Source organism: Clarias gariepinus, chromosome 5 (assembly GCF_024256425.1).
Source record: "Clarias gariepinus isolate MV-2021 ecotype Netherlands chromosome 5, CGAR_prim_01v2, whole genome shotgun sequence".
NCBI lineage: Eukaryota > Metazoa > Chordata > Actinopteri > Siluriformes > Clariidae > Clarias > Clarias gariepinus.
In genome coordinates this window covers 24,743,786-24,761,543 of record NC_071104.1, presented here as the reverse complement: position 1 = coordinate 24,761,543, position 17,758 = coordinate 24,743,786, and the positions used below count along the sequence as shown (strand labels likewise).

General features: G+C 35.9%; 1 protein-coding gene across 2 annotated transcripts in view; it reads left to right on the top strand.

Annotated features, from left to right (window-relative positions):
* chn1 (chimerin 1) overlaps positions 1-17,758 on the top strand; it is a 42,584-nt gene that overhangs the window by 658 nt on the left and 24,168 nt on the right. For both annotated transcript variants that reach the window (XM_053496486.1, XM_053496485.1), the window contains 4 exons: positions 6,551-6,589; positions 7,490-7,545; positions 13,821-13,852; positions 13,940-14,053. In XM_053496486.1, the coding sequence (XP_053352461.1) occupies positions 6,551-6,589; positions 7,490-7,545; positions 13,821-13,852; positions 13,940-14,053 (241 nt within the window). The remainder of the gene's footprint in view (positions 1-6,550; positions 6,590-7,489; positions 7,546-13,820; positions 13,853-13,939; positions 14,054-17,758) is intronic.

The window sequence follows — 17,758 nt, the reverse complement described above, 5'->3', positions numbered from 1 at the left end:
ACAACCAACAGGTTCTCCTCGTTTTTAGCTCACAACATGCGCTTTATTTGTTGTTTCCTGCAGGTGTTTCGGGAATATACTGTCGCTTTGATGGCCTTTCCCTGATATGTTTAAAAGCACAAGAGAATCATTCCTTTTCCCTTCCTTTTCCCTAGGGACTTTGTCTCCAGTTCAGCTGTTTTGTTCAGCACCACTGAGAGAACAACTGATGTTGTTATACTATACTATACTTATCTTCAAGGGTTAGCTGAATAAATCCCTGAGTATTACTTACAGCACTTAGTGAGCCTGAGAGGACAAGCGGCAATGCTTGACAGACACAGGAATACAATAAGGTGAAACCTGAGCACCTCAGACACTTGTTGGCAGAATGACTAGTCATGGGGAGGAAGTGCTCTTCCTTCCCTGCAGCGCTTATCTCTGGATAAAGCAGCAGCCATTTTCTATCAATATTTAATGCTGAATCATAAGGAGGAGCACGATGATGGAAGGACACCTCCTAATTTGGCATGAAACAACATCTCCACGGTATAACAACAGCGACTGGAGCCACAGTGTCTTCCTTCCTTCTCCAGCTGAATGTTTCTAAATTCAGGACCATTTTGTGCTTTTGTATTCTGTTCAAACATTCCTCATACAATATCTCTGAGCATGATAGCGAAACCCTGATTCTACTACTGAAAGTTTATTATAGTATTTTAGATTGTGCACTTTTTTTGTTTTAAGGGAAGCAGATAGGAAAGAAATAGCTGTCACACTTTTAATGATCAAAGATAATGATTTCTAGCAGTTAGTGCATAATTTATGAATTGATGGATTAGTGGCTTAGAATTGGGCAGTTTGCATTTTGCACGTGTTTTAAATAAAATGAAGGAAGCTGTCGCCTCTCAGGAAATTCCCTTTCTTTTCCTGAGATAGAGACAGAAACAAAGCTGTAGTGTAGTGAAGAAGGGCTAGAGTCCTTGCGACATCTCGCCGAAAACCTCTTTCTTCCAGAGATGCATTGTCCTGAGTGCTTACACTAAGAGGTTTTTGCGAAGTTTCCTGCCTGAGGGCCTTCATTAAGTCTGTAAAACACCAGCAGGTATCCTTATTAAGCATATGAAAAGCTCTTTTTTTATCCTAATTCTCTCTCCTGCATCACTAACGTTTGAATGAATATTGCACCCCTATTTAAGGGCCCCCTTTTTGTTCAGCTGCATACTGTGTTCAGTGTTCTTTATGAGAATAACCTGTGTAAAATGATTAACACATGCCTAAACAGTTTCTGGATAAACTTACTTATCAGACTCATTTTTTTTACTGGTAACGCTTAACCATCTTAATAAGAAATATTAAAAGTATCAGCACAAAAGTTAGGCACATCACCTACATCCCCATGCAGCACAGCAAAAAGCACCAGCTGAAATGTATTAATTATAAATGCTTTTTTTAAATAAATACACAGAATAACATGCTATGTTATGTTAAATTGGGGGGCAGTAGATCACAAATCTCACAAAAAAAAAAAAAGAGGAGATTCTTATTTTTTATGTGTTGGTTATAAAAAAAATCTATAAATTAAGGAACTCTTGCCCATTGTCTTAAAAGAAATCCACATTCGAAATGTCCAATGTTCATCAATCTGAAAATATTCAATACCTATGTTTTGAAGCAAAATATGAGCCATTATAATTTTTCACTTTTTTTCAGAGGCTTGTTACAGGCTGTTTTTTATTTCACTATTGTTTAAAAGAAGAAGGTACTGATCTTTTTTTCTTTGAACAATAATGAATGAAAAAGTAGCCTTTTTTGACTTTTTTTTTGTCTGATGATTCACTTTAATTTAACATTTATTTATCATCTTGTGCTGGAAACTTGTAATTTTGGTGGATATTAAAAAATTTGAGTACCTTTAAAGAAACAAAGTATGTGAATATGTAATTTAGCTACATTATAATTTCTAAACCTAATAATATTTGGGCTGGGTGTTTTTTTTTTCATCAGAATAGGCATGGTTTCAGCACTGCATATGCAGGATGTGTGATCTGGCAACATTGACGACACAGAGCGAGCCTGTGAGACTGAGCAAATATAATGTCACACAGTGGCAGTAAAACTTGCATTCTTTCAATGAAGAGCCTAGTGTTAGCTCTACACTCTAATCACCCTTGATCTCTCTCTCACACACTTCAGTTTTTGCTTCTTTTTGGTGTTTCACACATTATATGATGTTGGGGAGCCTAATGGTGGGAACATACAGTATGTACATTTGACATTTGATTACTGGATTGAAGTAAAAAATAAAACAATAGCAACTTCATGACCAAAAAATTCCCAAAAAAAAAGCAATAGAGCATTTTATTCTTAATTTAGGCAAAAAGGTTGTGAACTGCAATATTTGCAAATTTGACCTTGTCTGGCACGCGAGTACAACAGTTATGCTTTAGCGTCTGACCAGGAGGCATATTGGCTTTCTGCAGGGTCAAGTCTCATCTTAAGTTTGTAGAAATGGGGAAAAAACGCTCATGTACCACCATGGTGACTCCAAAATAAATTTTTAAATACTTAATTACACTTATAACTGGTCTGTCAGCTGGTGACATAACCAATAACCATAATCATAACCAATCTTATTAAAGATAACTGATCCTGGCCTTTTTTTCCAAACTCTGTGAGCAAAACCCATATGTTACACATACTTACAACAGTCTCCAAACATTGCATGCCCTGATTAGTTTAAAAACAGGCATGTTAGAAATCTGCTCAATAGTTGCTGAAGACTATGGAGGCATTTGAGGTGACTACTGTAAATGTCACCGTTTCTTTATAATACTGCAGGGAGTGCACTCTAAACTATTCCCTCACCGACATACAGTGGGGCAAAAAGTATTTAGTTAGTCACCCTCCCACGTCCCACGAGCTAAGTTCTTCCCCTTAAAAAGATCAGATAGGCCTGTAATTTTCCTTATAGGTATACCTCAACTAAGAGAGAAAAAAATAAGAAAAGAAAATCCAGAAAATCACATTGTAGGATTTTAATGAATTAATTGGTACATTTCTCTGTAAAATAAGTATTTGGTCACCTACAAACAAGCAAGATTTCTGGCTCTCACAGACCTGTAACTTCTTCTTTAAGGGGCTTCTCCGTCCTCCACTTGTTACCTGTATTAATAGCATCTGTTTGAACTTGTTATAAGTATAAAAGACACAACCTCAGTCAGTCACACTCCACACTCCACTATGGCCAAGAACAAAGAGCTGTCAAAGGACACCAAGCCTACTGTGAAGCATGGGGGTGGAAACATGCTTTGGGGCTGTTTTTCTGCAAAGAGACCAGGACGACTGATCTGTGTAAATGAAAGAATGAATGAGGCAGTGTATTGTGAGATTTTGAGGGAAAACCGAGGGGAATCAGCAAGGGGATTGAGGATAAAACGTGGTTGGATCTTTCAGCATGACACTGATCCCAAACTCACCACCCGGGCAATGAAGGAGTGGCTCCGTCAGAAGCATTTTAAGGTCCTGGAGTGGACTAGCCAGTCTCCAGATATCAACCCCATATAAAATCTTTGGAGGGAGTTGAAAGTCTGTGTTTCCCAGCGACAGCCTCAAAACATCACTGCTCTAAAGGAGATCTGCATGGAGAAATGGGCCAAAATGCCATCAACAGTGTGTGAAAACCTTGTGAAGACTTACAGAGATGTATGTGCTTCTCAGTAAAAAAAAAGGATTTATTTTTATTTATTTTTTCCCCCCGATTTTCCACCTAATTTAGTAGTGTCAAATTCCTCCCCTTCACTAGGGGATTCATGTGGGAGCGCGAAGTACCTCTTATCCCTGGCTTCGGCCAATCAGCTCTCTCTAGACCTCTGGCTGCGAGAGGTTACAGCCTCACACGGGAATCGAACTTGCGATCTCCAGATGATAGGGCGAGGAGCACTTTACCACTGCGCCACTTGGAGGCGAAAACTTTGTTTTTGTTTAATTACATTTTAAATAAAATGTTAAACTCTTGTATAGAATGTTAGTTTGTATTGTTTAAATGTTGCCCTTGACTTTAAAGTGAGTGAATAAAGCTAAGTTATAAATGTTTTAATGGTTATTATCTGTCAATTGCTTATCCTTGGTTTTAGATCCAAGTTATAGAAGTAGAGTAAGTTATAGATAGAAGTTCAATAAAAGAGGTATTTTTGAATTATGTATTCATTTGTATTGTTTTTATTAGATAACATATGCCTAAAGTTTACTGTAAAAGTTGATCGCAGAATTAAAGTCATTAAAATCTTGCTCAATTCATAAACTGATTAGACGATTATTCATTTTAGTAATGGATTATTCTACCAGAACTACCAGAATAGTCACTAGTTGCAATCCTTTTGGGTACAAACATGAAGTGTAGACTAACATAAAAACTGCTGCGGTGATTATTGAGACTGTACTGTGTTAATCCCAGATTTTGTCTAAATATATTAGCGCATCCTTTTGACAGTCTTGTCTTTACAGTAGACAGCTGTACCAGGGGAAGGATTTATAATTTTACTGTCCATTTAAATCCTGGTTTCTCTGAAGGTTTCTTTCTCTTTTATTAAAGATGTACTCAGTGTGCAAGTCTTGAGCCACCCTTCATTTCCTCATATTTTGCTTTCAAAGAACCAGACTTTCTGGTATTTTTAATGTAGTCTAGAGGAACAGTTCTCCAGCCTTCCTGAAGGGGTTTTTGTCTCTCACTTTCTGTCCAGTCCCAGTCCCTGTACCTCACTTTATTTAACACGAACAAATGAAGGGGGGGGGTTAAGACTTTTGCAAGTACTGTAAATCTATAGCTGGTTGGTGCCATGTGCCTGCATGGTGTTAATATATCTGAATTGAAACAAATAATTAAATTGTGGTGAAGGTTCGCCAAGTGGTAAGTCTAAGTGACTGATTGAATGTTATGATTGTTAAAATGGATGCTCTTTAAAGCTCTCTCTAGATTTCAATTGAAAAGTTTGTGTGCTGTGGTTTAACTGGAAATGTCCAAGTCCTCGCCTCAATCGATATTATCAACTGAACAGTAAATGTCTTTTACAGCTTGTCTTTTTTTATATATATATAAATATAAACAAAAAACCACAAAGTGATGGTTGCTCAAAGGTAAAGACTGATCATTAGAAAAGCAGGTGAATTGAATTTTAAAATCAATACCGTTCTCTATTCCACGCACCCTAGCAGGTTATTAGCTTAACATTTTTAATGGGTAGTAAGCATTTTTTTTTCTTTTAGGTTTGTTTGGTTTTGTTTTAATGCACAAAATCAAATACTTTTCATTGACCACTGTTCATGCTAAAAAAAAATCAAAGGATTCACACACTTACTCCTAGCTTAAAACCTCTTATTCCTTAGTAGACATTTCTACTGATTTGTAAAGAGATTAAGATTTAACTTTGATGCTTAATGATCTCTTGGTAGTAAGGTGAATATGGCCCCAGAGCTATAAGATTATTCCCCTGACATAATCATAACAGATGTAGCAGAGTGGACGCTGAAAGCATTTAAGTGCTTTATATTGACTGAAATGTGACACCTAGCATTAGTGTAATTTAAATTATATTTCCTATGTTGTAGGTGATTTTTTTTTTTCTGAAAATCACTTTCTGAATCCATTCTACTATGAGAAAATGGATAGATGAGGATATGGTAGAATATGAGGAGCTGTGCATAATGCTGATATTGTTTATTAATCCTTGGCTATACATTGAGGTTTTTGTATGCAATGCACCACTAGAGGGTGCACTTTTTTAACCAATGTACTTTGTCACAAATTGTTTTGTGAATTTTAATTTATTCAGGATGCAGTCATTTTTTAACCAGGATTTGAATTATAGAAGGGGCGTTTAAGGCACACCAGGACTTGTAATGAAATTGGCTGCAGTAAAACATTTGGTGGTGCAAACATTTTAAAGAAGGTTTTGAAGAAGGTTAATGAATGATGAGCCCAGGCGATTTGGCTCAGGGCCCACTGTAATCTTTCCTGTAAACATTCGATGAGTGGAACGTCAGATCCTTGAAAATCAACGGACAACTTGTAGCTAACTTGAAGTGACGCACCTGTCTGTGGGAACTGTACACACACTCATTCAAAAACACCTCTTGTACATTACAGGAACTCAGCTTATGGTTACTGCCTCATCCCCCACACAGTCCTGACCTCTCTCCAACTTTCCACATGTTTAGGCCATTAAAGGAGTTCCTGGGAGACCAGTGTTTTAAAAGTATAGCGATCGTGGCTCCATCATATTGAAAGAACTTTTTACCTCAATAGTATTTAAGTAGTAGTGAAATGGCTGGGATAAGTGCATTAGTGTAGCTGGGGATTAAATACAGAAATAAAGGTAGTTTTTACTCTCATAACTGTGTTCTGTTATTCTGCACAGTGAAAAGTCCCAATGTCTCTTGAACACTGCTTGTATTTAAAAATTGAAAGCTTTTACAGTTATGTCAGTGTTGATATCTGTACTTGGGTTATCTTAGGTGACAGCACTGTGTTTAATCATCATCTTTAACATTATCTTGAATTTCTTTCTGACAGATAACGATGAATACAGACCACCAGTGTGGAAGTCTTACTGTGAGTAAAGCTTTTAATAGCACTACATTTGGATGATTAGCTTGAGTTGATACTCATACTAAAATTGTGTTGTTGTGTTTTTTTTTTATGAAGAATTTATGATTACTAATGATAGAAATGCAGTAACACATGCACTTTGTTTCTTAATATTAACTTTAAATATGCAATTTTAATTTTCATTAAAATCAATCTCATTACCTAAACATAGCTGCTTTTTGGCTAGTCCATAAAAATACACATATCCAAGGATTTTTTTTTATACAATTTTTATATCTTATGAATATTTATTTCTGCATAATTCTGTTTCCTCCAAAAAAAAAAAGTGTTACTGACAAATGTTGACACAGACCAATTTTCATCCCCAAGAAAAAAACTAATTAAGGCTCTTAGGTTTGACGTGCAAACCCATGCGACTAATATTCAGTTTCTCAAATTTTCTTAAATGATACTGCAAATATTGTATTCACAATTCGAATATAGTCTTTTTTTAAAGTGAAATTTTGCTTGGTCAATTAGTACATTTCTCACTACTATTATATATTTTTAATGAAGAACATGTTGAATGTTAATATTTTTGAAGACCTGATTGCTTTATTCCATTTCTTGACACATGCCTTTGGTAATGTAGCACAGTACTGTATTTGAAAGTGTTTATATATTTATTATCCAATAACTGAATGCCACAAAGAATTATAATATATGTGTTTTGTATTATTTGTATTATTTCCTCACAAATTGAATAGCTAACATACTTGTTTGATCATATCTGATGTTTGATATACTTTATGGGTTCTAGTTTTTTTACAAACAATGTTCTTAAAGTATCATATAGGAGTAAACAATTTATGATCTGTGTAAAATCTAATGTGAAATTGTTTCGTTACTCTGGTGGTGTTTAAGTGTATCAGCTCCAGCAGGAGGCGCCACATCCTCGGCGAGTCACATGCGTTTGTGAGGTAAGAAATAAACCAGCACAAAATCTTCCAATCATTTTTGCTAATAATAGAATTCATTAATAAAAAATAAAAAAACATGCACACAAACCACATGGTCTCATTCTCTGACATACAAGAAAAATATTCTCACATCATTCCACACGTGTCTAGAAACGCTTCATTAGCCTTCACGAGCGGCTCTATTTTTAATTTCGTTTCTTTTGATTAAACAGCTTAAAATCCATGTGATTATTCATAACTAGGCCAGCGGTTGCTATCGGATTACCCATTCTTGTTTTAATTGCGTGAAAGTCTAGACAGGATTTTCCCCCCTGAGTCTAGCTGGAATATAAACAGTGTGTTACTGAAAATATCGCTCATGCTCAGTGTTAAACACAACACAGACTCGCTGCTAATTCCCACCCATCCAGCAGAACCAGATTAGTCGTGCGGATAGGAGTGTTAATTAGAGGAAGAGCAGGGTAATGCTTTTGAATTATTCATCTTTATTGTCATTATAGCGTCTAAGAGGGTCTGCAGGCTGGAGTAGATAGCTGGAAGTGCTGCACTTGGTAATGGGTTTAGAGACGAGCAGAAATGCAACCAGGCCAAGAGCTTTTATTCAGAAATTGCACTTGTAAATAGTCATTAAAGGATATGGATCAAATCAGAATGTTGGTGCATTGATACTGTAGCATGTCATATTTTTTAAACGTTTATTTATTTACAAGTACAAAAACCTGAACATCTGCATATTAAAAAAAATCAAGCACACTAGCAAAAATCAGAGAAAACTGTTCAAACTATTTGCTTTTCTCACTAAAACAGTTAATACTTGTATTGCCATTGAAGATCCTGTTCACTTAAAATGTGGCTTAAACATAGTGTAATACATAAACAAACCACAGTATTGGGCTGTGTGATTATAACAGAAGACAAAAGGACAAAAGAGAGCGACCGTTTGTGGCGAGACTGAGGTGCTGAATGATGGGCTTGCCTGTTATTGTTGTCATTCACCTAGTGTCTTTCACAAACACACACATACAGCCATACACATGTCAGCAATATGGACGCACAATTATTCATTAACATACAGGCAAGTTTGGCGTGTCTTCAAGTATTAGCATTCTTTCTTCCTCCAGAGGTCATTAAGTTTTTATTTTGGGACTGTTTTTGTGCTATAGGCTTGTACATCAAAGCCAGCTATTGAAAAGCACATTTTCCCCTGGGCCAAGGCATTGTGTGTATGTGGCAAGAGATTTAACCCTGTGCACTCCTCACAAACGGAGTCCCAAAAACCTGATTTACATCTCATTCAGAATATGCTAATACGTATTCAGTTTCCCCAAGCAAGCCCTCCACAGGAGCAGAGGACTCTCTCACAGTGTTTTACGCATTACACATCATCCACCGTCTGTCCTGCGTCTCAAATAGGATATTATGCAAACATTTTTAAAGGCAGTCTTTAAGGCTACTAAAGCAATATTTGCTGTCAGTTTTGGAGGAATTGGCTGCTATTACTGTTGTATTTATTTTCGTTACTGGATCCAGTGACTGAGCCTCATTTGTCACGCATGATCTGCCTTGTGGTTCTGCATATATTTAACAGTACAAGCTTAAAAGAATCACTAAACAGGTCCTGGTACTCATTCAACAGGGGGAGGAAAGGGGGTGGGTGGTTGGCCCAGTTTTCATCAAAGAGAAATGGCATGTATAATACTTTTTTATATTTTAAAATGTTTTACTACATCTAGTTTAGTTGTTTGATGCAAATCCTGTTTTTGCTTTAAAGCATGAGGCTAAATTGATATGAAGCAAAGAAATGTTCATCATTCTTGAGCTTCCTTTCTTACCCTGGCTTGCCCAACACTCTGGAATAGGGCCAATCTGAACTCATCAGACCATGACTTTTTTCTTCTTTTTTTTCCCCAAAGTCTAATTTTATGCTTCCTAGCAAACTGAAGACTTTTTAGGCTCACTAACAAGTGGTTTTCTTCGTAGCCACACCGCTGTTAAGTCTCAATCCTGTGAATTCTCATTACACTGGTTGCATCACATATGGAAATGCTCTTACTTTCACTATTAAACATAGCTGTGAATTCTACTGTAATTTTTTTGTTTTTTTTTTATCTACACTGAGTGTTTAGATCATCTGTGATTATAATTATTGATATTTTTTTTCTGTCCACATTTATTTCACCAAATTCTTCAATTTTATTAATATGTTGCATAGTTCTTAACTAATTGTAGTCATTTGAAAGATCCCATCTTTACCATTCTGTAACTAATTAACATGGGTCTCACAGGTACCCCCAAAGTCTGTGTTAAAGCTCCAGCTGTAAAAACCCTCAGATAATGAATTTTTATGCCTCAAATCCCTTTACTGCACTCATCCACCGAATACACTATTTCAGTGTCTATGGGAATGAGCTGCTAGTGGGCCATGCAGAACTGAGCAACAAGTCATGGGAGGGTATCTTGTCACAATAGGGGAAAGTCTTATAGGCTTGTTTAAGCCCTGGCCAGTACAAAAAGCAGGGATTTTTTCTCTCTCTCTCTCTCCCAACTTTTTTGTTTGTACATGCAAACTGGAGACCCATTTAAAAAATAAAAAATAAAAAAGTAAATTTTGCATAAGGGTCCTCTTCAATGTTTTCTTGGCTAGATGAATCCCAATAATCTGACCGTTCTGAAATGGTGTCTTATTTTTACTGTTCACAATCAAACACCTTAAATAGGTGGATAAAATAAATCTATGATTTTGAGTCCCTAAAATTACTTTTATAGATAAAGTGGTCCCTGGATGCTTTCGTGAACACTCAATGCAGAGTATAGGACAGTCCAGTAATAAAAAAGTGTAAAAATATCATTAAAATATCTGTGTAAATCCATTTAAAACAAATTCAATGCACAGTTGATCCTGTTGTCAGCTGCTCCTAAAGATCTGTGTTTATATTATTTTGGCTATTCTTCTCTTTATTTCTCAGTGAGAATGCCTCTGCTCTTTGGCATTATCATTTGTCCAAATCCATAAGTACTTAGGTTGACTTGATTTGGAGCTCTAATTAGTACAGATGCCTGTGATGACTAGGCAGCTTCTTTGTAATCTCACATTGTAAAGCTACATGCAGGGTGTAAGGCTTTGTTTATCCTGATTGTATTGTTTCTTCAAATTCTAGCAGAAGCAGAATTATTACAATACAGAAACATAAACTAATGTTGTAGTAGAATATAGTAGTCATGTTAGTAGAGATAGAAAAAAATTGATTTAGTGAATTACCACACTGTCATTATTATTTTTTATTATTTATATCCAGTCAACAATAAGGACAAATTTGATCTATTTTATTTTACAATCCTGGATAAAAAAAAAAATAAAGTGGGCTATCGTCTCCAGGCTATCGTCTGGAGATTGCTAGTTCGATTCCTAGATGATGCTGTAGTCTTCTGTTGCCGGGGAGAGCTGATTGGCTGAGCTCTCTCAGCAGGGCGGGATGGCACTTAGTGCTCTCACCTGAATCACAACTCGACAGCCAATCGTGGGCGTCTGTGAGCTCAGGCAAGCGGAAGAAGCGCTGAACTTACAACTAAGCTTACTTTAGATTAACACACAGACACACACACACACAGGGCCTGCATGCACAAACGGAAACACTTATCTGTCAGGTTTGATTTTTACTTTTTTTTAAGGTAAAGTGCAGGTTAATTTGTTTAATTTTTACTTAATATTTTGTGTTAATTATTTTATGTATTAATTTTTTTTGGCTGTGGAATGAATAATTTGAGTGTTCATTATTTCTTATATGACAATTTGATTTGGTTTACGAGTGTTTTGGAATACGAGCCCACTTCCGGAACGAATTATGCTCGAAATCCAAGGTTCCACTGTATTCCCATACTGGCAGGCAGCACAGCATTTTTTATGGTAGCAACAAATTATTTGCTGTTTGTTCAAAATTTGTAACAAAATGAAAATAATAGCAATATAGAAATGGGTTATTTACCATCGTAACGTGATATTTACAGAATCGTGATACAAATCTAATCAGCACCTAGGTATCGTGATATTGTATCGGGAGATCCCTGGGGATTCCCATCCCTACATAATAGTATTTAATTGTTGCCTAATTTAGATTAACTTTGAGCAGTTTCACGTGTTTACAGCATTGCTCTTTAGTGTGTACTATGCTTTTATAAACCTGATTCACATCATAAAGTGCTTGTTACTATGCTAATGTGTTGAATTAAGTGTGTGTGTGTGTGTGTGTGTGAGGGTGAGGGTGAGGGTGAGAGAGAGACCTGGCCTGATCATTTCCTATCATCTTATTGTTAAGCATTTTCGAAGCACTTTCCAGTAACCTTCTGCAATCTGTAAGATCTCTTAATTACTGCTGTTTATACTGAGCCTCTGGCTGTTTATTTCCGCATCACAGGAAACAGAGCTACAGTTAGAATGCATTACCGGCATTACTACTAGTTACATAAAATGTTTTTCTGCTACTGTAAGCCTGCATTTTTCGGTGTACGATTGCTTTCGATGTTAGTAGTGGAGGTGGTTCGTAAGACTGTCAGCACTGTGCAGCTGAAATTAGTTTTTTAAAAGGCCTGCGCAGCGGCATTGCAGCACATCAGGCTCCAGTGTTCAGGGACAGACTGTCCCCGTGACGTAATCCAGGGGGTTTGTTCATTTTTAATCAGCGCTATGGGCTGTGGCTGTGCTCATCACATGGTCCACTAAGCATTCAGGTTAGTGCTGCATTGCCTTTGTACCACCAGCACACACAGCTGTTAAATCAGATTACAATTGTTAGGGTGCGTGTGATTTGCTTCTTCGCAACGTCATGCCTGTTTTCATCTAATAGCGAGGGCGAATTCAGCTCGCCCCTTGAGTGAGTCATCACAGTTTGACTCTTTTTAGTGAAATCTTCAGTCTTAACTTCTCCTCCATCCCTCTGCATGTACAGCAGATTTTTGCTTACACATACAGTCTGTTCCTACAACAATTTCCATTGTATATCTACCTTTTATCTTCTATACTGTTTTAACAGCATATTCCCAACAATCTAACCCAATGTGGGATAAATTACCCATGTGGAGGACAGTGTAATGTACTCCACATGGGCAAATGTGCAATAATGAATTTTTCTTTCTTTTTTTTAAGTCTTGTTTTCTTTAAAAACCTAAACGTGTGACACGTGTAGCTTTCTGTTTTTAAAGAAAAGCAGAAAGCTATCCCACAAATCAGTATACACCCTTCTGCCACTGCATGCCATCTGTATGCCTGCCCACATAGCTTCATCCTATTTCTACTTGATGGCTTCTTAAGCATTTGTGATTCTCTCATTAACTCCTCTCCTCCTTCTTATTTTCACTATAATAAAGGACAGAATTGGGCAATCCCAAACTCATTTATTTAGTGACATGTTGTCTCGTCAGTGTATTACACCCAGCATACCCCCTGCGCTGTGAATTTCATTATGCAAGGCTGAACAGGTTATGCTATTGAACACACACAGAATATAGATAACACACAGCTCATGGATGACATGGTTTGTCTGGAATTGTTGATACAGTCTCTTATTTTTGAAATTCTTGTTTAGTTAAATTTCCCTGGAGGTTTGGAAAATGAAAAGAAATACCAAACCTTTAGCTTCTTTTTTTTCTCTCGTCGTGTCTCTTTAACACTATTACTATTCAACTGCTGCTTAAGGTAAACTAAGCATGTGCATTGCTGGCGAAGCAAATGTAGAGTGTGACATGAAGACAGAAATGGAAGTTGATGTGTCTACAAACAAGCTGATATTGTAATCTGCATGAGATCCATTTGCGTGTCTTTTTTAGATGATTGCTGTCTCACAGTCAAGGTTAAACAGCTGGGCGTGCTGTTTGTGGGTTTATTATGCTAATATAAGCATTGCAATAACCTATTTCCAACAGATCCTTGCTCTCTGAGTACCCATCATACATTATAAATCATCCCACTGTGATGTCTCGGTGCATTTCAGATAAAGCTTATGCTGTGCTCTAAAATTACTTGTTTCTTCTAAACATCACTGAGTTTAAAGTTTGACAGAATCAGGGAACCCCCTCCTGTGCCAACAATCCGGTACGCTCAAAATTCTTACAAAAAAAAAAAAAACATATCAGAAACATAAATTCTTGAACAGCAATTTGGTGTGTAAACAGCCCTTGGGAAATCTCTTTCTAAACATAAGACTGTCTCCCTTTTTTTAATTATTAATTTATTTTTTAACCTAGATTACGTGTGTGACTTTTTTTCTCTTTTTGTCTTACAGGTTGAAAACAGGCCGAAATACTACGGTCGAGAGTGAGTTTCAGAACTGTTTCAAAATGTTGTGTTTCTGTATGTTATTAAATGATTGAAAGTAGTTAAGAATGCATCTTTTATCCTCAGGTACCATGGCATGATCTCCAGAGAGGAAACAGATCAGCTGCTCAGTGTGGCAGAAGGAAGTTACCTCATAAGAGAGAGCCAGAGGCAACCTGGCACTTATACTTTAGCCTTACGGTCTGTGAGCTTTTCACTTTAAATATAGATAAGAGTTTTTATTTTTTACCTTTTTTACTATTAATGTTGGCTTTTAACCCCATCCATTCTTTTAGTGTTTCTTTTCTTTTCATTGCATTAACTTGAACCTGAATTATGTAATTGCTATTTAAAGCTTCCTGGCTGCAGTCCTGAGGGAAAACAGTTACTGCAGTCCCAGTCATCTAATTCTGTCCTTGTGGTAAATTTAGCTGATGTAATGACCCCTGTGGATGATCTTTCTTTAATCATAAGCACACATTAGATCTCAGTATGTCCTAACTTGTACACTCGCATTCTAAACGGTATTATTGTGGCAAAAGAAATAATGTATACAGTCTTGAAGCACCATTAAATAATTTTTAGATACCTTGCTGTTATCTTTAGTATATCATTATTATGTACCGCAACGTGCAAATGAAGTTAAATTTTTTTTTTCCTTTTTTCATTTCGGAAATTTTTTTATATTTACATTTCCAGCATTTCACAGACGCTTTTAACCAGAGTGACTTAAACATACATTTTCATCAGTAAAAATATCCTAACCCCGGTTAAAATTTCTTTTATCCACCATTTTTTTTTTCTTTGTAAAACCATGCAGTAAATAGGACCTCAAACCTGACCTCAAAATCATTCACCTGCCTTCATCAGCTCCGCTCTTATAGCAAACACAGAAGCTAAAGAGCTCTCTTTAGCTAGTTTTGGCTTTGAGCATTAGGAAAACTACAACTAATTATTTTTAAACATTTTATATACAGAAATAATGCATAATATTTCGTAGAAATGGGGGGGGGTTGATTTGCCATTTTATGTGACAAATTCTTGTATCGCCACTTGACTTAAAATTTGATCTTTTAAAATATTTTTATTTATTTATATCTGTTTGCATTTGAGGTGGGGAAAAGATTGCCATTCCTCTATAATCCTACAGGGGGTGGGTTTACTCTAAACTATGCCATGTGGTAGGAGCATTTATTTGCGATCTTTGTTTAAAATTTAAACAAAATTTAAACAAAAAAAAGGTGGTACATAAAGAGTCTCAGTAAGGATTGAATTATCACTTATGTATCGTTTTAATATTGTTTCAGGTGGACTCCTATCTCTAGTATTCTGTGTAGCAATGATTTTGAGCTCTAACTATGTTTTTTTTTGTTCATGAATTAAGGAATAAGAATTTAAAAAAGTGGATGTACTTGAGATAAATATAATCTCCCATATACAAGCTTCATAAATACTATTATTAACAGAAAATCATAGCAGAGTCCATATGATCTTGCAAGCGTTAACAGCAAAACTGGGTAAAGGGTTCATTAGCTTTAAACAGTTAACAAAGTTAAATGTGAGGATAGTACGGCATCTTAAACAGTTTTTGTTTTGTTTGTGTTTGTTTTTTCGAACAGATTCTGGGTTCATGTTATACTGTAGGTTGAGGTGCAATGCTGTCTTAATCAGTATAGCATTTTAACATAGCTGTAAGGAGAAAGTAGCAGAGAAGTCTGCATAAACTATAGTATTGCATGCAAGCAGAAATGAACCCTACTCTAACACTTTAACAGTACTACATTAATAAGAAACAGTAAATTCAATTTGTACTTGCAAAAGTAAAATGTACCACCGATTCATTATTCTCAATAACCAGTTTTACTGCTACCTTAAAGCAAATACTGTATCCATCACTGATGTTTAATTGTGATAAAAAAAGAAAAGTAAAGAACAATCAAAGCAAACAGAAAAAATCAAGGTTTTTATTTGCGTTACTCTTATGTTTGTTGATCCTACTATCAGGATATGAATATTAAATGCCATCTTTAGTATCACGAAGTATTTGTAACATTATAAATCATGTTAACAAGGGTTTTCAGTTTCTTTGTGTTGTGCAGTGAGCTGCAGTGAAGATGATGATATGGAGGAGGCAGCTACTTTACATATGGCTGTGTTTGATTGAGTTGGTATTAGTAAATTAATTAGCCAAATTTATCATTTGCCAGTTGATACTTCTAACAGTCTTATTCCCTGTGAGGTTTATTTTGTTTTGTGTGAGATAGAAGATTTTACTGGATATAATAGCATGCAAAATAAGGAGGATTATTTGTTTTAACATGTGTTTGTGTAAATAATTCCCAGATTTTACAGCCTCTGGTTACAGATGATTTCTTCATAATAAAAGGGTTACAGTTGGCCAGTTTGACAATAACAGGATTAGGCAAAGGGTCTGCTTAGTACCTTAAATACTTTGGGTGTAATAATTTGTGTGGTTATGTGATACAGCAATACTATATAGTAATATGAAACATAATTAATTAAAAATAATTTAACATTTATTTAACATTACCATTAAAAAAATCTTAATGTATCCATGAAAATTGTCATTTTTGCGAACATGGGCCAAACCTACTGTATTAAGTTTTATCTATATGTTGTGACATTAGATCCTAATCAATTTATCACATTAGCTTGAGTGTGTCTGTGGAGATAATGGAGTATCGGTTTTCTCCAGATAGGAAGCCGGAAACCAGATCTAGCACAAAACTAGTTTGTGTGTGAAGCCAAAGCTCCCTGCAGTTCTATATTACTGTGTGCGTCAGAGATCACCCTCACTGGGGCTGTAACTGAACTCGCACAGGAAATGCAGCCGGGACCCAGGAGCAGCCAGATCATATTAAAAGACTGAACACTGTATGACAGTACAGTGCTTTTGTTTAGCATAAAGTCTGCATGCCACAACACGCATTTCTTTTTAAGTTCATATTATTTGTGTTGCACTGGATATTATCTAAAGGAATTAGTTTTTCTGGGAAAAAAAATCTTATTTATTTATTTATTTTTAATAAAAAAGTGAGATCTATCTGAAACTTCTTCTAAACCATTGCTAGAGCTGAATTTGGCAAAAAAAAAATGTAAATGACAAGTTATTTTGGCTATTTCGCTGGACCGTTCCTCCTCAGCAATGAGCAGCACATGGTGTGATTGCTATATTCTGCAGTTTATGTACTAACTATGAATGTCATATCGTGAAGAACTGGCTTGTATAACTTATGATTAATACTGTGGATATGCACTAGCTATTTCATTGTGTCGCCTGCAATAGTGACACATACTGTAGGGATCGCTATCAATCATCGTCTGTCATCCATCGTCATCACACCTTTCTTCTATCCGTTTATGGAAATTTAACCAAACTTGTGCAGTACCTTTTTTAGAACACATAGATGTGCACTAGTCGTTTAACTTTCTTTAAAATGGTATTTTTAAAATCCAATATTATCTGGTATACTGTAACAGTCAGATTTTGTAGTGACGCTACACATACAAAATAACTTCACATTTTTTTTGGTAGGCTAGAGCTGAATGTGAGGGGCTCACTATCCGACAGCTTGCATCTGTCATCCGTCGTCATCACACTTTTCCATTACTGCATCAACTTCTAAGCCATTTATGGGAATTTAACCAAACTTTTGCAGTACTTTTATTAGGAAGCATAAATGTGCACTATCTATTCCATTTTTAAAAGTAACACATTCAATGGGTAGATGATGTCTTTCTTTCTTGGAAGACTCATAATATGCATCCACTTTTATTGGAAACGGTATCATTATTTTTGCTTCTAAATTGGTGTATTAGTGTATTTCTATATAATGTTGCAATTTAATTTTTGTATATCATTCAACTTTGCATTTTTGATTGATG